Source organism: Vigna unguiculata, chromosome 9, assembly GCF_037176805.1.
Source record: "Vigna unguiculata cultivar grain cowpea cultivar isolate G323 ecotype 2 chromosome 9, ASM3717680v1, whole genome shotgun sequence".
In the NCBI taxonomy this organism is placed as follows: Eukaryota; Viridiplantae; Streptophyta; class Magnoliopsida; order Fabales; family Fabaceae; genus Vigna; species Vigna unguiculata.
This window is the reverse complement of record NC_140800.1, coordinates 19,731,490-19,755,549: the sequence shown is the minus strand read 5'-3', so window position 1 is coordinate 19,755,549 and position 24,060 is coordinate 19,731,490. Positions and strand designations below refer to the sequence as shown.

The following is a 24,060-nucleotide window of genomic DNA, read 5'->3' as shown; positions in this document are numbered from 1 at the left end:
AGTAAAATGATAGTGCATCAGAATACATTAAATATTTTTTTTAAGAAAGCATATCAAAATAAACTTATTGTATATATCTGATACAAGTGTACAAAGACTATATAGAAAGATAACATAAATAATTTTTTTTATGTTAAAAACATGTCTGGACTCTTGTCACTAATATTTTGGTGACTCGGATAAATTTGCAATTATACAAATATTGCGTAAACAGATTAAATTATATATTTATATATTTGTACGGGTTTGTACAATGCTTTAATTAATTTGATATATATAGTTTTTTAAATCGAAAGATGTGTGACTAGGTGAAAAGTGAAACAAACAATATACGATATTAAAAGAATGGGATGGTCACCTAGGGGAATAGATTAGTGTCAAAATCAATTTCTTTTGTTTTTCTTCTTACACAGTAGCATACCAAAAAATACCAAATATTTTAATGTTTTGACGTGTTAGTGTCGAGAAATAACATCTTAAATTGTTTTTTTTCACTTGAAAATTTTACTGAAAATATGATTTTTGAAATGTCAATTTGTTTATGGTTTAATAATAAAAATGTTCCTAGTACTTAAAAAATTAATAGTGATAAATACAACACTTTTATTCAGCATTTGAAAATCCATCTAGTCAGTGTTTGAAAAATTTTCAATAAATAACTAGCGTTGTTCATTTGTTTTCTTTTTTAAAATAAATTTATAAGTGCCATGGGAGGATAGAAATTCTGCCTAAAGATAATAAAAACAAAAAAACTATCTACCTAAATCATAAGATAAAAAACCTAAATCCTACGAATATCCACTGCTAGAAGTCATAAATCATAAGATAAAAAACCTAAATCCTACGGATATCCACTGCTAGAAGTCATGACACATTGGTATCATGGGAAACTTAAGAGGAAATAAAAGTGATTAGCATGTTCAAGCATGTTTCACACAGAAGGATCAACAATGTTTAGTTTTAAATTTTTGTACATAAATCGTTAAATCATGCTGTTGTTCATCAAGTTAACAGGTTCATACTGTCATCCCATAAAATTTAGTTAACAAAAACCATTTCTAAATTCGAAACAATCAAAATTCCAAGCAAGTTCAGCATCTTCATAACTCCTGACAGTCCTTCATTTGTGCATCATTGCAAGTGACTCAGCTGCACGGAACAAAACTTGGAGTCATCAGAACATTTCCATTTAAAATAGATCAATATAAGATAAACAAAACAACTACACATGCAAATAAAACATACTAGGAGAGAAATAAAATAAGTAGCTACTTCCACTTATAATTATAAATTAACATTTTCATAGGTAGTTGTCAAAATGTAATTGTAATCCGGAAAGTGTCATCCCTCTATCTGTCAATCTCAGTCTCGTGCAAAACAAAAGGTCTTAGTTTAGGAAAGTTGCATTTAATTTTTACATCATATGTGCCAATGCTAGCAATTTGACAATTTAGAAGTCAATGATCTATTTCTTACTCAATACATAACAGAAAATTATGACATGGCCAGGGTTATGTAACTAACCACTTCCCTAATGATAAAAAACATAACTGTTGTCATAACATGATAAGAACCTTGGAGAACCTTGCAATTAGATCATAACATTCCTCCATGTACTGCAGCTCCTACCACCTCCTATGATGACTGTGCACTAACACCCTTGACTAATATCATACAAAGCCAGAAGTTGAAGCTCTCATAGTATTTGATAAGAACCTTGACAGTACCACACGACAAAAGCTAGTGGTTATAGCTGGAGAGTTCAAGGTCTTACAAACTCCACACTTAATCTTGTATTTCTAACATGGAACTCAAATCTCCATACCTTGCAATTGAATCCTAACACTGGACTCAAATCCTCCATTCCTTGCAATTGAATCCTAAGAGCATCTCCAATAGTGAAACTAATTTTGGCTTCTTAATACACTTTTGTGATCCCTCAATGTCATATAAGATTTAAGAACTTTGTCTATTTTTTACTCCAGTATAAGAACCTAACATGGATTCCTAATTCACCTTACGTGGGTTCCACTTTTCTGTTTTACTGTTTGATCAAGAACCAGTTTTTATGGGTTCTTGTAGAAAAAACTAGCTCTCCACTTGGCATCTCATTAAGCCTAAAAGACACATTAACAATGCAACTTTTTAAGTTGAGGCCATATTTTTACACGACTAAAAGTAAGTAAAAATTGCAGTGCTTGCAAAACAAATAGATCCATTTAACTCCCAAAAGTATACAGCTACCTATGAACTACAGCCACTGTTTATAAAATCTGAAAACAATATAAATTTTACATTCCATGTGCTGAGCATTAATCAAATATCCTCCTGAATTTGGTAATGGCAGAAATTTCATATAGGACATTATGCTAGTGTCTTCATAATGGCTTCTAAGGAAGGAGACTTCAAATACACATTAACTTAGCAATATGATTTAAGTCATATTAACAAGTTTGTGCAGGTAGATATACAAATAGATATGAATAGCATATAGCTCCAAAAAAAAAACCAATCAATCAAGCCCTCAAAGAGTTATCAATGTGCTACATCCTTTCTGACTTCCGACTTCTGTTCATAAAGTTGAAAACTTCCTTCTACTACTCTCCCAAAAGCTAGAATAAAACCAGAAACATTAACAATTAAATCAATGGTTGCAGAGAACAAATGACAAATTACTGGTTTGTAAGTGTGCCCTCTCGGTTTAGGCTGAACCTCATGTTAGTTTTATTATTCTTATTCGGTCTTTTTAGTGTTGTCTCGGGTTGTGTATCCTCTCAGATTTAGACTGTCGTCATACATCTTCAATACAATGACTTATCACCATATGTTGGACCTGTTCTACAATACCTCTTGGGACCTTGGTCCACGAGAGAGTATTTTAACTATTATCTAAAACATTTGATAGTTAATAATATAAGATTGAAAATAACAAGAGGGTCCAATAATTCAAATAACTGTGAACCTAATCAAAGTTGAAAGACCCTCTGATCGCAAAAAATCAGGAGAGAACACACTTTTGAATGGACTGATCATAGGAAACCTTGAGGTCATTCTCTAAAAGGTTTGCTCACTTTCATCTAAACCATTGAGGCTTGTAGCTCTATATAATCCACCCATACCAAGATGCAACAAAAATAACATCCCAACTAACTGTGGAATCATGTAGACTATGACTTGAGGAGTACACCATATTAAATGTATAGACAGATTATGCTACTAAATCAGCCGCAATAAAGTAACATCTCAAATATTCCCATACTATATACACAATACCTGTTATACCAAAAAATCTTAATATTATTTACATTTAAAGGCCAAGAGACACATTATTCATTGTCCCATCAGATCTGGGCAGTAGGGACGAAAAATATGCAATATCTAATTATGTTTACTTGTGAAACATGGATATCAAGCTTGGACCACATATCAACTTGATTAAGGTATCAGGCCAGTAGAACACTAGTTATGAAAATTTAGTAATCAAGTGTATACTAATAAGCTGTGAACAAATCTCATGCTGATTAAACAGTCAATCAATTAAGGAAATATCTTAAACTGATAAAATATGGAGGATATGAGCCACATTGCTCGCTATTAAAATGGAACTAGTTTATCTCTACTTTAAATATAGACTACCTCCACCAGCTGCCTCAATTATTATTATTATGACCTTAGCAAGGGTTAAACATTAAAACACATACGTCAATAACATGATGTTATCCTTAGTCCTTACAAAAACAAAGGTCAAATTTTCAGATAGAAAATAAAGTTGTCACCTTATGAGTTTTTAACCTAATGATGAAATATGATAATCTCTAAAATGTGACATGCCACCATTAATTAAACTCAAATGAACATCTATATTATATAAAAAGGCTCCAAACATATAATATTTTATACTCAAATAAAAATTATTATTCAGTTTTTCTTATAATCATGGTTACATTGTTTCATCCAAATCTAAAATAAGAGGGACATTGTTGTTAAATATTTTTATATATGTAACTAAAAAAATAAAAATAAAAATATATCCTTATTAATTTTTTTTTTACAAGAATATAATTATTCAATATTTTTCGAATTTTTAGTTCCTTATGTTTTGGAATTTTATTTTACTAAATTCTATTTTTATTTTTATTTTTAGTTTCTTGTATTTTTGTGGGATTTTATTTGACTAGATTAGTTTTAAATTTCCATTGTATCTTGTACTCTTACTAATTTCTAAACCAATGAGTATCTTCCTAATTACTAAACTTCGGAGTTATCTCTTACTGTTCCTAATTTCTAAACCAATGAGTATCTTCCTAATTACTAAACTTCGGAGTTATCTCTTAATGTTCCTGATTCCTAACTTCGAAAGTATCTTTTAAGGTTCCTACTTCCTAAACTTCGGAAGTATCTGTTATTGGTCCTAATTCCTAAACTTCGGAAGTATCTAATACTGGTCCTAATTCCTAAACTTCGGAAGTGTCTGTTATTGGTCCTAATTCCTAAACTTCGGAAGTGTCCGTTACTTGTCCTAATTCCTAAACTTCAGACGTATCTCCTTTTGTTCCCAATTCCTAAACTTCGGGGTATCTCTTTCTATTCTCAATTCCTAAACTTCGGAGGTATCTCTTTCTCTTTCCAATTCCTGATTACTAAACTTCGAAGGTATCTCTTACTGTTCCTGATTCCTAACTTCGAAAGTATCTTTTAAGGTTCCTACTTCCTAAACTTCGGAAGTATCTGTTATTGGTCCTAATTCCTAAACTTCGGAAGTATCTGTTACTGGTCCTAATTCTTAAACTTCGGAAGTATCTGTTACTGGTCCTAATTCCTAAACTTCGGAGGTATCTTTTCTCTTCCTAATTCCTAAACTTCGGAGGCATCTTTTCTCTTTCTAATTCCTAAACTTCGGAGGTATCTCTTACTCTTCCTAATTCCTAAACCTCAAATGTATATATTTCTCTTTCTAATTCTTAAACATCGGAGGTATTTATTATTTACATCCCTACATCGTGCCTACAATATTGGAATTGATGAGACTGATATAAGTTTGAGTATTCTACCTAAACCTCGGAGGTATTTATTATTTAAATCGCTACACATTGTGCCTATAATGTTGGAGCTGATATTAGTTTGAGTATTTTTGCTTCTCCTAAACCTCGGAGGTATTTATTATTTACATCACTACACTGCCTACAATAATGGAACTTATGGGACGGGACTGATATAAGTTTGAGTAATATATATAATATATATATATATATATATATAATATATATATATATAAATAATTGAAAAGGAAAATAGAGACAAATGTAAATAGTTTTTCTATCTTAAAAAAAAAGAAAAAAAATGTCAACCCTCAACACAATTCTGAATTCCGCTACTTTTATACATAAATACATCTGAGCACGGTTCATCATGGTAGAGATCTTGAGTAGCACGGCATTATATCATAATATTACATGTTTTTAAAGAGGAACACATCATGTACCAATCATGTACCAATAGATGTAGAACTCTTTCTTTCAAAAAATAATATTATCAACCCATAGGTTTTCTTTCTATCAAAGAAATATTATCAACCCATAGGTTTTCTTTCCATTAAAGAAATATTATTGTGTTCTTCCTTCTTTTCAGTTTCAAAGAAAATTTTTATCCTACCTATTTTTATTCTATCAAACATATGAAGATTCAGATTTTTTATCCTACCTATTTTTATTCTATCAAACATCAGAAGATTCAGATTTTTTGTTATGTTCTCAACTTATTTATTCTATGTCTGCATTTCATTTCTTCTTTCTCTTTTTTTTTTTTTCTTCAAGACCAAACTGGACATAAGTGAGAAGTCAGTTATGTACCTCTGGCCATCAATGCTCCCCTGCGCACCGGCTCCGCCTGCGCCACCGTAGGACGCGTCGTCGGCAGCGGACTGCCAGACAGACTGCCAGGCCTGGGACGGGGGCTGGACGTAGACTCCGGTGGCGGGATCAACGGCGGGACGGCCAATCATCATGCCGGCAGGCTGGCCAATGGGGGGGTAGTAGTAGGGCACGCCACTAGCAGTGGCCCCGACGAGCGCAGCGTCGTCCTTGATCTCGTCGCGAGGAACGATGTCAACAAGGAAGTCGAAAATGTCGGTGCGGGTGATGGCGGCGGCGATGTCGTTCTTCTGGAGGGTGCGGCGCTTGTTCTCCTCGGCGTGGAGCCAGGAGCGGATGGTGAGCTCAAGGATGAAGAGCTCGCATGCCTTGGCGAAGAGGATTGGGGCCTCTGCCGAGATCATGCGGACGTCCTCATCGGCCTTCATAATCTTCTTGATGCGAGCGAGGGGCAGCTGGTGGTTCTTGAAGTCGTTGACGTGCTCGATCTCTTGACGCTGGTAGGACCAGAACATCTGCAGCTGCTGCTGCTGCTGGTGGAGGAGATGCTGAAAGGGGGGCGCTCCTGCACCTGCACCTGCACTTCCGGCAGCCGCGCCGGGGTACGCTCCCGATTGCCCTTGGCCCCCTTGCTGGTTGTTTTCCATTCCCCTAATTCTCAGAATTTCCCTGCTGCTCAGAGCCTTTTGTTGTTTTGTTGTGCTGTGTTTTGAGTGTGGTGAAGTGAGTGATTCAGAAAATGGGAAATAAAATAGACGAGAGCGTGATGTGTGATATGATGTGGTGTGGTGGGATAAGGTAAACAAAGAAAGGACCCGACCTACCCTAAGCCAACCAAGGGATTCATTCAATTCAACGGAACAACAACCCCTCACTCACTGCGTAACCCAACCAAACAACATAACATTATAAATGCCTTTTCCCTTTTTTCCTTTTTTTTTTTTTTCTTTTTTCAACTTCCAATATTACTCTGCTCTGCTCTGCTCTGCCCTTCTCTCAGCTCCATCCTCTTCTAACATTTGGCATCATCCCAACCCAATCTTTCATTTCTCTCTGTAATTCTTTTTCTGCAATCTATTTACTTTTTTTTTTACTTCAAATCATTTATTCCTAATATCATTTCCAATCCTTCATAACTTGCGGCAGATGAAACGATTACAAATTTAACAAAGAAAACAGTTTTACTTTTACATGAGATTAATTTCTAATACTGAATAATTAATTTCAAAAATGATAAATACGACTTCGTATTTTGTAGATACTAATAATGTTATCTAACCGTGTCAAAAAAAAAAAAACAAAATATTATTATGACAACGCATATTAAAGAGAGCTTTGTGAATAAGAATTCTGAATGAATTAACCTTGAAAATTTATTTATGTAAAGGATAACCTTACTCAGACTAAATTAAATATTTTCCTTAAAAGACGTTGGTTAATTGAAAGAGCATTTACTTATAAGGACAACAGTAATAACAAAATTGAAAATTGATATAAGGTTAAACTAATTATGAAATTTTACAAAATTCATTCATTTTGTGACTAGATTTTTATAGTTTCAAATTGTGATTTCCTGTTTATACTTTAAAAATTAGATAAATAAATAAACTCGTGCATCTTAATCACATTACCATCTAAACTCCGTTAACCTACTATATAGAATGTCTTATTTAAAAAATAAATATGCACGAAACTGTTTGATATATAGCATAATTGATTAAGTTCACATAATCTATATAAATTCTTAAAAGAGCATCTTCAATTAACAAATTTAATAACCAATAGTACATAAGAACATAGTTGAAAGATTTCGAACTACAAGAACGCATTAACTTTTTCAACTATGGAAACAAATTTTAAAATGTGGCAAAATTACAAGTGTAGAAATAGTGGATCCATGAACAACAATTCAACCACGTAATGATATAACAAAAGACCCCTATCTCAAGCTCTCTCAAAACAACTCCATAACGAACTAGAGCTAAGAAGAGCATCCAGCTTCCCAAATGAAAAAGAAAAAATTACAGTTTAAGCATAATCTTATTATTATTATCATTTGAGATTTTTTCTTAAAAGAAAAAAAAAACTGAATATATTATTAGTATTGTAAAGGCTTAAGATTTGTTCAAACTTATCAGAAGAACGGAATTCATGAGGAACTTCTAAAGTATAAATGCTTTGATCCGTGAGGTGCAAGAAAAAAAAAGCATCTTATGGTGCATGATTTGACCCGCTGTATAGCAGGATTCTTTAGAAAAAAATGAATTTCTGAACATGGAGATCAATGTTCCCAGTCAAAAGAGTTAAAAATGATGCTGAAATTTATTGGCATGAAGAAATTAATAACTACCGTACATTGGCATTTCATATATTTTCATAGATACAACTGAAATAAGTCCTGAGGGGGCAATGGCAAAACTCAAAGCAAAACTGCAGCCCCGCCAATATACAGCAAAAACAACAAAAACTGTTCTAATGTATGTTGAGTTGGTGACTGTAAGCTATAGTTTTGTTGACTAATTAATTTGCTATCTCTGGCTAATGGAACACAAAATCTCTTCCCATCATTAACATTACTTTAATTAACATTTCACAGCTCTCTTTTCCCCCAGACGTCTCCGCTTATATACAAACAAAATCTCAGGCTTGCTTCTCTTCTCTCCTAATCCTGCATCAGAACCTTCTTCCTTGGTTGTCTGGCACCCCTTAAGCGAACCCTCCTCCCTGGAATTCTCTCCGTGCTTCAATTCATCTTCGGCAGATTTTTCAGTTGTCATTATTATTTCTTGCTCCAGATCTTCAGCTAACACCTGAAGAAGCTCCATCGGTGTAGCAGCAGGATCAAGCTCCAAGCAACCTTTAGGAGCATTGGGACCCTCTTCACCAGTAAGCAAGTATGAAGGTACTTGGTGTGAGAAACGAAACATCTGCGCCTTTGAAATATTCCTGACTTTTATTGGATCAACATTCTGGCGGAATACCGTCTTGAAACCTGCAAGCTTGACAAGTGGGGCAACACTCACCCCTTGCTCTTCACTGTAATCTTCAAGCACCTCCACCATGTCATATTTCTGTATGATTTCATCTTTAGTGAATTCATTCCAGTCAAGGGACCAGTTCCGATACAGTGCCCATACATCACCTTTCTTCGGATATATATGGACAACCCCTCTCGAACCCTTTGTCCATTTCACCCTGTGCGAAAAGGAGTTAAGAGTGCTATAGGACACACGCTTTCCTATTCTGAAATCTCCACTGGTCTTAAGAAAGCCAGAACTGATCCACTTTATTGGGGCCAATTCATCATTGCTTTTCGTATTCAACCAGCTTATCCTCATATTGAAAGGATTCTTTGAGATTACATCATGGATTAAACAATAGAACCGGGGCATGCCATCATCATTGTCATACGCAGCCCACACCTGGTTCTCACCAAAAGCATTTTCAATACGGTCTCCATCAAAATCATGGAAATCTGGGTCTGGAACATTCATAGAGAGAGAACCAGGAAGCTCAGGATCTGGATGAACAGAAAAACACTTCTTGCCGGCAGCCTTAGAATCAACAAATTTTAGTGCACCAGGCTTTAAACCATTAATTTCACAACTTTTCCCCCTCTCACTGATTTCTGTGTCAGTATTCTTTGACTTGTTTAGAATCTTTGATGCAAAAGAAGCTTTCAATTCACCAAGATTTTTAAGAATCTCCTTCCGAGCCTTTTCCATCAATAGGTGCTTCATTTGAAGCTGTGATACGTCCCTAACACCATTGCGTTTGTAATTTCCAGCAGCATTAGCCCTTCCTGACCCAAATTCATTAGCCAAGTTTGTTCCTTCAGTTTGAGATACTGTTTTGCTTTCCACATCTCTTCCATCTCTACATACTTTATGTTCATCAGTGGACCTTCTCTTCCTTGGCTTGTCACCTTTCATAATAGAATATGAACCAAAACCAGAGGACTGAAAAACTGAACCAGCACCAGTTCTCTCAGCAGCATGAATTTTCCCAATTTGGGCATTCTCCAAAGACACAGTTGAATCTTCATGCATTCTCTTCAAATTTTCAGAAGGCATCCTAAAAGCACCAAGAGTTTCTGCAGCACTAGAAACTGATGTTGGTACGCGAAAACTGCCACTGGGCATAGAGAAAGGACCTGACCCGTGTGCTGAATTGACAGCAGACATTGATGTCCTTCCGGGAACATGATTTCCATTACTTCTTTCCATTCTGCTTAAGTTGAAGTTATGTTGCTTCATCTGAGAAATTCTTGAAGAGGATGAACCATTTCTGTATACAGGTGGAGGTGATGTCTCAGAAGCCACAAATGGCTTATGGCAACATGTACAGACAAGATCAGAGTTAATATAAACATTATGGTACTCAAACTTTGTCTTACAGGAATTGCAAATGGTCCAAAATGTGGGTTTCAACAACATAGGACTGAAGAAACTACTGTATAAAACATTCTGAGTAACTGGCACAGATGGTTTCCCACCAGGATTTCCATGATATGTACGCCATAAGTTGTACTTTTGGTCATATGTGATCCTCTTGTCTTTATCAGATAATAAACTCCAAGCCTGTGAGATAAGGTTAAACGCCCCATCTGCTCCTACAGATTTATTTTTATCAGGATGTAGAGTAAGAGCCAGTTTCCTATATCGTCTTCGAATTGTTTCTTCATCAGCCAAGGGTTGCACACCAAGGATCTTGTACCAATCAACTTCTCCATTAACCTTTTTATCCGCTGAGATATACACCTCAATAGTTGCCAGAAATCGAGGAAGGTCATCAAGATTGGGATATAATTCTAGAGCCTTCATTGCAAGCATTCTTGCCCCACCAAAGTCCTTCTGTAAAAACATCTTCTCTGCAAGTTCTTTTGCCCTTAAGGCACCATCCTTTTTACATTCCATGCTAGCCAGTTTGTTTCTGCAAATGGCCACTAATTACTCTTCTTTATTTCCTTCCTTAGAAGTATACATCAAGGTGATACCAACAAGGAGGGAGGACAATGCCCAACAATAAAATTTAGACCCAGAATCTGACAGTTCCACATGCACAATGGAGACGCTTCCTTCAATTACAGAAGCCCCAAGTAAACCCTATAAACATTAAAAAAGTGATACATCTACATTAGCACAAAGGAAAGACAAAACAAAACAACCATGCATAATGAATAATGGAATTTTTGAATGCTTATTTTCTCTACATTGATTTCCAACATGTTCTCTAAACAATAAGGTAACTAAAAACTCACTATACATATTAGAGTACTGAATTTTCAAATTAAGCTTAACAATATCATGATATTAGATTTCCATCACATTTTCACATCGTCAGTCGCTTGCAACCTTCCCAAACCACAATCCAGGGAACAACCAAACCTTTGCTGATCGTGGAGAAGGAAATTGCAAAAGAAAAGGATCATGTTGTAATAAAAAATGCGCAAATGCCAAACCACAGTTTCTACTTCCAATCACTTCTTTCATTATCAGGGTAGCAAAACCAAACATGGTTCTTCCTACAAGTAAATTCTCGCTCATGCAACTCTTCAAATGAACAGCTTTAACAAACATCCACGATTAACAACAAAGGAGATTAAAAACTAAATGTAAAATCTAAGGGTATATCCGATTCCATTCCACCTTTTGTTTTTTAAAACTTGTTCTCAAAAACAATTCCATTCTGCTCATTACCAATTTATCATCTAAATCTATCCAGTTTTTAAAATTGTTTCCAGAGAAAGTCTTTTAAAAAACCAAAAATCGAAAAAAAAGGAAAATAGTTTCTCATCTTCATTTTCAATTTTCATCTTTTGCAACCTCTCATTCTATTCCGCACCCTACTTTGTGCCGCGCACCACCCTTGACAAGCTGTCTGAGCAACCTTGCGTAATTGAATTCTGAAAACTACAAATATTTTTGAAAAGAAAAAAATAAAACAAACCCTAAGCCTCCCACCAAAAAAGGGCGAACCACTCATGCAGCCCTTCATATGAACAGACAAAAACCGCAAGAAGGAACAATCAAAAACAGAAGAAAAAAAAAGTTCAAAATTTTGAATACTTCTAATCACATAAAATTCAAGGTTTCAAAATTGTCCACAGAAATGGGTTGCCACACCGCACCGTCACGGTCGTGACAGCCACATTGGAGGTTCCGTTACGGTAACAAAAAAAAAAAAAAAAAAACAAATATACAAACACAAACACCACCCAAGAAACAGAAAATCCCTTCAACATTGTTTCCCCAATGGAATCTACTACTACCACTACAGATATCATAAAACTGAAAACCCAAACACAATCACATAATTCAAAACTACATTGATTCAGATAAAGAGAAAGCACAAGGAGAATCAGGTAAAGGCTTAACCTGTAGGCACACGAACGAAGCGTAGCGGGCAATTGAGTAGAGAAAGCTCTTTGTGTTTTGTGAATAATTTGGAAAACGGTGGCTCGAGAGTTGAGCGAATTTGGGCTCCGATCAGAGTTTCAAAGCTTACTCTGTGCGGTGCATGTTAGGCCTTCATGGTGAGAGGTTTTTATACTGTTTCTCATTCACCTCTGAAATTTTTTAAATAAGGCAAATATTTTTTGTTTTGACCTGATATATTACCATAATAATAAAAAATAATAAATAAATAAATAACCTACAAAAATCCATCAGATTCATACAAATCTTACCTGGTTTTGATTAAGATAATAAATTAATATCATTATTATTACGCGTTTCTAATGAATGATTTTCAATTCAAATTTATTGTGAGAGGACGACAAGTAATGTCATAAGTTTAAATTCGAAGCCATATAATTTTTTTTCTATTAAAATTTGAAGATATAGATCATAATCATGAAAATATATATTTTTATCTTAGCAGTGTATATATATATATATATATATATATATATATATATATATATTAGTAAGTATTATAAGATGTTATATTAAAGTAAAAATTATAGAGATTTTAAGAATGACATGAAACATTTGGATAGAGATATACTAAACTGTATTAATACGGTTTAAGTGGTTTGGTTTATCATGGATACATTTAAAAATAAATCAACTTAGTTTTATTCATTTTCTGGTGAATTATAAATTTGATAATCTCATTTAATCATTATTATTTAGTAGATTAAGTGAGTTGATTCATTTAAGTATATTTTATTCTTCAAATTTATTTTTTATATTCGTAAGATAAAGATCGATTTAACTCATTTAGTTATAACATTATAATTAAAATGCTCACTTATTTCACCTAAAAATAATTACAATTAGAAAATGGTATCATAAAAATAAAGGTGTGTAATTATATAATTGAGTAAATAAATAAAGTATTTGAATCTATTTAATAACATTTGAGTATTTAAAAATATTAAATTGTCAATTTATATAATCAAAAATAATAAAGAATTATAATAAAAAATGACGAAATGTATAATACAAAACTTAAAGAATTACAAAATGGATTATGATCTATCCATATACAATTGACTCTAGTATATTTAACCTATAGTTAAACAAGTCAAATTTGATTTAATTTATATGTTAGAAACTTATTTTTTTTAATTCAATCCAATTCAAATATGTAATGAGTGAGATTAACTCATATATTTAAGTCTATTTTAACAATTCCATGAATAAAATTATCCAAAGAATAAATTAAAACCGCGTATAATTAATTCTTCATAAACCATTTTTTAATCTTTACATTAATTTTGTTTATTTTTATTTTGTGGTCCTGCCAAACTTATAATTATTAAAACATCATACTCAGTTTTACATTTTTTTTTATAATAAATTTCTGTAAGTTTCAATAAATTGATATTATTATATTTTGTTAGAACTTTCACATTTATTAGAGATAACATAGATTCACAGTGTATAAGTGAGTGTGAACCTCACTTTATAAGCTGATTTTATAATGTCAACTTGTTCATATAATATTATAATCATGGATTAAAGTCTATCGTAGCGAAGTGTGTTGTTTGTTGAAGTTATTGTTTCATCCACTGTCAGGTCCACTCTCAAAACACTCATTAATATTAGTGCCACGTTCAAAATGTATGTCTCGACATGAAAAATGTGTATTGGATAATACACATAGACTAGAGATACGACAAATTCATAGTATATAAATGTGTGCAAACCTCGTCTCACATACAAGTTTTATAATATTAAATTAGATTTAAGGTTCATTTGTCAACATATTTTTATTTGATTATATTTTAAACAAATTCGTTAAAAAATCCTTTAGTTTTATAGATGAATTCATGTTTTAGCTTGAAAGGATTGTTTTTCTAAATAATGATTTTTTTTAGTTAAACGAACGAAGTGTATCAAATAAGATTTTTAATACTTTGTTGCATTGTCTCAAATAACTCATTAAGAAATTAATAGCATAAAAGCTTTTAGTATTATTATACAACATTATCCTTATCATTTTTTTTTCTTTTATAATTAATTGTTTTTCAATGTTCTAAATGAATATTGGAAGAGTATACCATCCTTAGCACCACTATATTACCGTGACAAATACGATGTTGATGTAATATTAGTTCACTGAAGTCATTTAAATGATGTCGCAATTTCGATTTTATGAATAAAAAAAGTAATTAGAATGAGATACTCAACTAAAAATTTTAATCTATCCACAAAATTTATCAATTATATTGTACTAATTACATTGTTAAAAAAGAAAACATTATCTTAGCATGTTTTTCTGCTTGTATTGTGTAAGGTAGTTTCTTAAAAACATGCTAAAAAGGTGAAATAATTATTATATGCTTGTATTTCTTATACATGTTAACTTCAATTAAAGACAATTTTTTATTTTAAAAGATAAACAATTAATGCTATTAATTATATCTCCCTTATATTTTATTTTTCCCTCTTTTTTTCGCTCTGAGACAGTATACAAAAATACTATAAACGCATATCCTCTGACAAATGTATCATGGATTGGCTTTATATTTGTATTAATTTGTTTACATATTTAAAATGAAAATGGAAATTTTAAAATTCTTTATCACATAACACTTTATTGTTTGCATATCAATGTGTTTGTGAAACGGTGTTGTTTTGTGAAAGAATGTTTCAACTTTCAATGAATTAACTAGTAATTAAGGTCATAATATTTTTGTATGATTGAATTTCTTGTATAAGGTGGCTTCAATAAAAGATAATTTAGTTTTATCAATAAAAGGTAGTCCAATCAATAATATTAGCCTCATAATTTATTTTATTTTCCTTTTTCTTCACCCTGCATGAGCCATTATGCAAATAATATAAATACACATTCCTGCTTCAAATTAGCCTTACTTTTTTTTTTTATTGACTTTACATATATTATATCAATATTAATTGAAGAATTATATTGCCTTGTGTGTAGGGTGAGATAAATTTGTGTCGAGAAATGAGGCTTCTTCAACTAATTAATTCTTGAAGTAATTGTTGTATAATTGAATTTCTTATAAACAGTAACTTCAATTGAAGATATTGCTATTTTAAAAGATAAAAATAGTAATGTTATTAATATGATTAGCCTTATATTTTATTTTCCCTTTTCTTCACTTATATGAGACATTATACAGATATTACAAATGTACCCCTATTGCATTTATAAAAAAATTAAAAAATTAAAAGAAGAAGAAATAAATTAAATTTACTTTTTAGATTTATTTATAGAATTTTCTAAGAAAATAATTTTTATATAGTTTAATTTTAATTTATTGCTAAACTTTTTTTTTGTTTTCCTATTTCGGAAGTATTTTTTTAGTTTACAAATAATCACAACATGCATGCTATAATGTATCATTAATCTTTTTTAACACAGTGATAAATATAGGTATATAAATATGCTAAAAGTAACTTTTATACATAATTACGGTTTGAGAAATTTGTTAATTTAACTCAAATGCTATAGGATCTTCTTTTATAATCGGAAGCTATTGATATGTCAAGAATCCTAACACAAATAATGTTAATTTTTATTGATAAAAATTTAAAATATTCTGCATAGATTTCATGACCATCAAATTCACAATGAATGCTCAAAATTTAAAATATTCTGTGTAGATTTCATGACAATCAAATTCACAATAAATGCTCAACATGCATGATAACTATTGCATGTGGCATCAATTATCCAATGGCAAAGACTGACTGGAATGGGTCACAATCGAATTGTGACGTTTAGACTGTTACACTTTTAAGTAAAAAGAATTACGCCCTAACTATTGACTATAACATTTGATCTAGTGATAAGTGTTCAATCCTAACAATTATGTATTTAGAGCCAAGGGTCACGAAGAGAACCTTAATCACTGTGTCAAAGTTTTTATAGCTCACAAAGACAAATTAAAAACATTATCTTATGGCTAACATGTTATATATTTTTCTCCTAATAAATGTATATTCTTTTTTCAAATAATTGGTTGCTACATATTATGAAAAGAATTTTACACAAAAGTAATGTTAATTTTTATTTGAGATTTTAAAGCATTCTTCATAAATTTCCTAGCAGCCAAATTTATAATAAAATATATATTTTAATATATATTTTATATTAATAAAATATTATATAGTTTTAAGTCTCTGATTTATCTTTTTCTTTTCCTAAACTATAGAGGTATCTTGTACTCTTCTTATTTTCTAAATCATTGAGTATCTTCTTAATTCCTATACTTCAGAGTTATTTCACCAGTGCAGAAAGGACTTTCTGCCCCGGTTATTTTCCACATTTTACCTCGGGTCTGGAACCGAGGCATATTGGAGCGAGGCCAAAAGGTACATCTTTTGGCCTCGGTTATCACTCGAAGCCATAGACCCAGTTTTTTGCCCCGGTCTTGGTAAGAACCGAGGCATATTCCTTTACTCTGCAAATTGGAAGGTCGTCCTGATTCCTCATCACATCCTTCACCTGCAATTCAAATTCGCAATTCAAATTCCAATCAGACAATAAATTAGGGGAAAACAAATGGTGTGAAAAGAGAAAATGGTAAGAAAGAGATGAAGAGAGAAAACGTAGTGATGTTTCCATGTCCATTGCAGGGCCGGCCCATGCTGAAGCTCGCAGAGCTTCTTGCTCTTCACCATCTCCATGTCAATCTCTTGCTCTTCTTGCTCTTCTTGCTCACTCGTTACGGTGACATTCAATCTCTCTCAGCCTCCTACCCCACGCTCCATTTCAACACCATTGCTGATTGCTACAGCCATGGCCACCGCGCCATTATATGCTTCGGTTCCTGGCCAACCGAGACATATAAGATGAGGTAAAATGGACATTCTGCACTAGTGTTTCTTACTGTTCCTAATTCCTAAATTTTGGAGACATCTTTTTCTCTTGATTTCCTAAACTTCGGAGGTATATATTTCTCTTTCTAATTCTTAAACTTCAAAGATATTTATTATTTACATCTCTACATTGTGCTTCCAATATTGAAGTTGATGGGACTGATATAAGTTTGAGTAATTTTTTTAAACCCCAGAGGTATTTATTATTTATATCACTACACATTGTGTCTATTGAAGCTAATGAGATTGATATTAGTTTAAATATTTTGCACCTACAATAATAAAATTGATCAGACTGATATAAGTTTGAATTTTATATATATATATATATATATATATATATATATATATATATATATAATTAAAAAGGAAAATAAAAATAAATGTAAATATAATTTTTTTTTCTATCTTAAAAAAGAAGGGGAAAAAATGTCAACCCTTAAAACAATTTTGTATGGTATAAAATTCGAAGCCATATAATAGTTTTCTATTAAAATATGTATGGTATCAAAATTGAAGATATAGACCATAATCATGAAAATATATATTTTTATCTTAGCAGTATATATATACATTTTAGTAAGTATTACAATGTGCTATATTAAAGTACAAATTACAAAGAGATTTTAAGAATGATACGACACATTTGGATTGAGATATATTAAAGTGTATTAATACGGTTTAAGTGGTTTGGTATGTTATGGATTGATTTAAAAATAATCAATTTAATCTCATTTGGAAATCTAACTTAATTAATTTTATTTAGTATTTAGTGGATTAAGAGAGTTGACTCATTTAAATATGTTTTATTCTTTAAACTTATTTTTTTTTTATATTCACAAGATACCTATTTAAATTAATAAGTATCTTTCTAATTCATAAACTTTGGGTTTATCTTTTATTGTTCCTAATTTTTAAATTTCGGATGTATCTTTTTCTTTTTCTAATTTTTATATGTTTCTTTCTAATTCCTAAACATTCGAAGGTATTTATTATTTACATCTCTACATTGTGCTTACAATATTGGAGTTGATGCGACTGATATAAATTTAAGTATTCTTCCTAAACTTCCAAGGTATTTATTATTTACATCACTACACATTGTGTCTAGCTTATGGGAGTGATATCCAGATAATTACAGTAATCATAATCACTTTTATCACTGTAAGCAAAAAGATTATAAAGAGACTTCATAAACTTGACAACTAAATCCAAAGAGAAAAACTACAAATCCTGAAAAACTCTCTTTAACCTTTTCCACAACCACATAGCAATAGAATAATTAAAAAAAATGAGAGAAACATTCACTATTGTTACCACACAAAAAACACATAGAGTATAAAATCACACCCCTATTTATAACCTCCAAATCAATAAACAACAATACAACACATTCCAAAAACAAAAGTTGTACCTGGTGGCACAACATGGAACCAAATCAAATTCTTCCAAACTACACATTCCATTCCAAAAGAGAAAATTTTTTGCAACTTTTTTGAGAAAGCACATCAGTATCATTCAAAATCAAATTAGACACATCCTCATCCTCAATAACCATCAAAGAAGAAAAGTCACATAAATTACCAATAAAAGAAGGAAAGTTCCAATAAGTATTTGTCCAGGCTGAGCTAACAATAGGGTATAACCTTACTCTGTCAAAATAAGAAATTATAGTCATATAGATATGCAAATGTTATAACAACAATGATCATCGCAAAGATTAATACAATCACTAGTATTTTTAAGAACAACATCATATGCATTTTTAAAATGCAAAACTGATGGTGAGTTGAAGAACGTTATATATTTCTGATACTTAAACTTAAGAAGTCATAGACGTGTAACATACCTATTTCTAATAAACTGTATTATTTATTTTAAATAAAACACTTAAAAAATCTTCTATTTTTACTAATGTTTTGTATTTTATTATGATATAGTTTAAACATTAAAAATATATTTTATCATGATGTAGTTTTTACTCATTAAAAATAACAATAAGAAGAAAACAAAACTAATAAAATATGTATATATAAAAAAAGGTTTAATTACTCGTATAGTACCTGGTTTTAAAAAAGTGTCAATTGCATCCCAACTTTCGAAAATTGCTTCAATTAGGTCCCTTTCAGACAAAGTTGACTAACGCCGTTAGTCAACGTGCCACGTGTCAATCTGTGGCTTTTTTTATTTTTTTAAAAATTTTTATTTTTTTAATTTTTAATTTTTTAATTTTTTAAAAAAAATTAAAAAAATGCCACGTGTCAAGTCCTTGTGTGACACGTGGCATTGCAATGCAACGTGTCAGTATCACTATCAAATGTCATTGTGTTGATTTCGATTTAGTCCCCATTTATGTTTTTTCGTTTTAATTTAGTACCTACTTATGTGTATTTGATTCAATTTTGACCTAATATTTTTTAATAATTAAAATATTTTTTAATAAAATTAAAAGTAATTAAGTATAAAAGTTTTACAAAAATTAAGTATTTGATATTTATATTAAAATTTAGTGGTAAAAGTCATTTTATAAAGTCATTTTTAATAAAAACAGATTAGTATAACATTCATACCAATAGAAATTTCGATTTAAAATTAGTAAGACACAATATTGTTCTATTTTGAAAAAAAAAATTAACAAAACATGAGTACTTAATAAAAAAAGTAATTAATAAAGTAATATGTTAAAAAGTCGTTTTTAATAAAAAATATTAGTATGACATTTATATAAATAATAAATTTGGTCTGAAATTGAGAGAAACATTATAAATATTAGAACTTAATTTTGTAAAAATATTTATACTTAATTATTTCTAATCTTATAAAAAATGGATTACAAAAATATTTTAATTATTAAAAAAAATTGGGACAAAATTGAATGAGATACACATACTTAGGTACTAAATTGAAACAAAAAGACATATATGAAGACTAAATCGAAATCAACACAATAACATCTGATAGTGACACTGACACGTGACATTATAATGCCACATGGCACTAACAATGCCATGTGTCACACATAGGGACTTGACATGTGGCATTTTTAATTTTTTTTAAAAAAAATTAAAAATTAAAAAAATATATAATTTTTTAAAAAAAAATCAAAAAAACCACAGATTGACACGTGGCACGTTGACTAACGGCGTTAGTCAACTCTGTCTGAAAGGGACCTAATTGAAGCAATTTTCAAAAGTTGGGATGCATTTGACACTTTTTTAAAACCGGGTACTTATTTGACACACTAGCCCCAAAATAGGTACTATACGAGTAATTAAACCATAAAAAAAGTGGCTTTTATATATATGTATTGTATCACACCTAGTCGTTTCCGCTAGCTTACCAACATATATCATCCTTGACCGACAACCCATATCGGACAAGGCTGGGAGACTGGTGTACCGTACCTAGCCAAACTCAACCAAGTAAAAAGTGTGCATATCAAGACAGCCAAGTATCCAGCCTAGGTCGGCTTAGCCTAACCTACATCAACGTAAGCTATCAAGACAAATAGTCGGCCTAGACCGACTACTCCAGCATATCCGCTAAGTTTAGAACCTAGGCCGACCACTCTAATGAACTCAACATAATGGAGACATCCACGTCCAATAAACCTTAAGGGCCTGGGTTTGGGCCCTGGCCCACTCACAAGCCCTACCTAGAGCCCAAGTCAAGGCCCAGCCCATGAAATGGTCAAACGTCATTAATGCTCTATAAATACATGTGGACCCCATCATTTAAAGGTACGCATTCATTAATCCCTAATTTGACTCTCTGAGAGCTTTGACTTACTTGAGCTTCGGAGATTCTTCTGCAGGTAACCCCCTGGGTCCAAGCTGACATGTATCGACCGGGAAGAGGCCAACTGAAGAGATAGCGGACTACATGGTAAGGTGACGCTCGTGTCTAACCTCTTATTTGTTCTCTGCAGGAACAATTGGCGCCCACCGTGGGGCACGAGACGAGCACCTTTAGTACCCGTTTTTCTCCGACGATGGTTTCTACCCGTAGCAAAGCTGGAGCTAACAAGCAAATGGACGCTGGTCCCTCTGGACCTTCTGGCATCACCCCTGACTTGGCCGCCATCCTAGACGGCCAGGTAAAGATGCAACAAGAGCTCACAGACTTGAAGAAGCGCAGCGCTAAGGAAATGGAAGCGCTAAAACAAGAGAACTCCCGCCTCAGGAGAAAGATCGAGACAGACGCCAACCTGAAAGGAAAAGCCAAAGAAACCTCTGAAGCTGTGAGGTCTCCGGCCTTCCAGCCTACAGAGGAAGAAAGTGAATACAATCCCACCCTCCACACCTTCACCACCACCCAACAAACACCCCCTGCCTCCACACATCCCCATCACCTTCCATCCGGTCACCCAGGCCTCACAGCACCCTCAACCACCCACGCTCCCCATAACATACCCCCCGCTCTCCACACCACATACATTCCACCCTACAACCCACAATATCTTCCCACAACCCACATCCCTCCTCATAACATCACATCCACCTTTCCTGCTATGATCCACCACCCACCCCCACCCCACATTCCCCCCCTCACCAGCCCAGACGCTGCCACCCGTTTACCGATTTTATCGCTAACACCCCTCTCCCGGCCTAGTGGGAACCCTTCAACCTCGATCGCTACACGGGAGAAACCGACCCTGACGAACATCTGAAAGTCTACATCACCCACGTTGCCCTATACACATCCCAAGACGCAGTCTTCTGCAAAGCTTTCCCCACCACCCTCAAAGGCCCCGCCCTAGAATGGTTTACCACCCTCCCACCCTACTCCATTGATAACTTCGACTCCCTTTCCCACATGTTTTCCACATATTTCGCCGGCAGCCGCCCACATCAAACCACCACCATATCCCTACTGGGTATCAGACAGGAGCCCAATGAACCACTTAGAACATTCATCGATCGCTTCAGTAAAGCCGCACTTCGTACACCACACCTCAACCAGGAAATGATACTTCAATGTATGACCCTCACCCTACAACCCGGCCCTTTCGCCAACAACGTCTACCTCCACCCACCCACCTCCATGCACGAACTCAAGCTGCGCGCAGCTGACTACGTTCGCATGGAAGAAATGCAAACTCTTCACACTAAATTCTGTAACGACTACACCGCCAACACCTCCAACACCACCTCCAATCCCACCCCATAGCCTCACCCGCGCCCTGACACCCGCCCACGCGAACCCCGCCAACCCCGCTTCACCAGATACGCTCCACTCACAGTAGCCCGCTCCCGCATCCTAGACGAGGCCCTCCAAGCTGACCTCCTTCCCCCACCACGAAAGACAACCACCCCTCCTAACGCCGACATGACCAAGTATTGTCGGTACCATCGCAACCACGGTCACACTACAGAAGAGTGCAAAGCGCTCCAGGATAAGATCGAAGAACTGGTACGCGCCGGCCACTTTCGCCGCTTCATCCATAGGGATGACCATTCCTCCTCCTCCCGATCCCGTCACCCTCCACGGCATGACCACAGACGACAACCAAACAACGCCCACCAAAATAACCCCACCCAACCCAACAACCAACAACCAGAGCCCGCCCACACCAACATTATCCCTGCCGAACCCCCCTTACGAGGCACCATTAACACCATCTCTGGTGGCTTCGCAAGCGGAGGCTCCACCTCGTCCGCCAGAAAGAAACACCTCCGCCATATACAATCCATCAACCACATCACTCAATCCCATCACAGACGACGTATGCCCCCCATCGTATTCACAAACGACGACTTCCGCGGCCTCGACCACCAGCAGGACGACCCCATGGTCATCACAGTTGAAATCGAAAATTACGCCGTTAAGAAAGTCCTTGTGGATCAAGGCAGCTCAGTTGACATCCTCTACTGGGCCACCTACCAAAAGTTACAACTTCCTGACACCGCCATGATACCATATGATGAGCCCATATACGGTTTTTCCGGCGAACAAGTATCCACCCGGGGCTACATAGACCTCAATACCGTCTTTCGAGAAGGAACCCAAACCAAAACCATCCCAATCCGCTTCCTTATAGTCGATGCGCCCACATCCTACAACATACTCCTGGGCCGTCCCTCCCTCAATACCCTTGGTGCAGTCGTCTCTACCCCTCACTTGGCCATGAAGTTCCCAGCACCATCCGGCGATATCCTGACCATCCACTGTGACCAACGCCTGGCACGCGAGTGCTACATGGCAAGCTTAAGACCGCAACTCCCAATCCAACAAGCAAACCACATCGAGCGGCCATCTAATTCCCGCATAGCCCTATCCGGCGAGGACCTTGACCCTAGAATAGGCCGGGATGCCCGCCTCGAACCAGTCGAGGACACTACTCCCCTGGAACTCCCCAATGGCCATTCCATTAACTTGGGCACCGGTTTGAACTCTGATGAACGTGCCACAATCACACCCATTCTCACCAGTAACATAGATCTTTTCGCCTGGTCAGCCGCCGACCTCCCTGGGGTAGACCCCAAGGTCGCATCCCACAAGCTCTCCATATACAAAGAAGCCCGCTACGTATCCCAGAAAAAATGCAAACTTGGAGAAGAACGCAGACAAGCAGCCAAAGTAGAGGCTGAGAAGTTACTGAACGCAGGGTTCATAGAAGAAGCACAATACACCACCTGGCTTTCTAACGTTGTCTTGGTGAAGAAAGCCAATGGCAAATGGCGGATGTGCGTGGACTACACAGACCTGAATAAGGCATGCCCTCGCGACGCTTACCCCCTACCCAACATCGACCGACTCGTAGACGGCGCGGCAGGAAACAAAGTGCTTAGCTTTTTAGATGCATACTCAGGTTATAACCAAATACCCATGGCCATAGCAGATATGCCCAAGACCGCCTTCATCACCGACGACGCCAACTACTTCTATAG

At 34.6% G+C, this 24,060-nt stretch overlaps 2 protein-coding genes across 2 annotated transcripts; both read right to left on the bottom strand.

The window, feature by feature from the left end:
- Positions 1–929: 929 nt before the first annotated feature.
- Positions 930–6,756, bottom strand: LOC114195967 (nuclear transcription factor Y subunit C-1-like). The gene is made up of 2 exons (XM_028086421.2): positions 5,850–6,756; positions 930–1,149 (listed from the first exon to the last, which is right to left on the bottom strand). The coding sequence occupies exons 1-2, from the start codon at positions 6,515–6,517 to the stop codon at positions 1,146–1,148; spliced, it is 672 nt and encodes a 223-aa protein (XP_027942222.1). The 5' UTR covers positions 6,518–6,756; the 3' UTR covers positions 930–1,145.
- A 1,435-nt stretch (positions 6,757–8,191) lies between these two features.
- On the bottom strand, positions 8,192–12,402 carry LOC114162855 (uncharacterized). Its single transcript, XM_028046836.2, has 2 exons — positions 12,248–12,402; positions 8,192–10,975 (listed from the first exon to the last, which is right to left on the bottom strand). Exon 2 carries the CDS (start codon positions 10,784–10,786, stop codon positions 8,453–8,455), a length of 2,334 nt encoding a protein of 777 aa, XP_027902637.1. The 5' UTR covers positions 10,787–10,975; positions 12,248–12,402; the 3' UTR covers positions 8,192–8,452.
- Between the last annotated feature and the right edge of the window lie 11,658 nt (positions 12,403–24,060).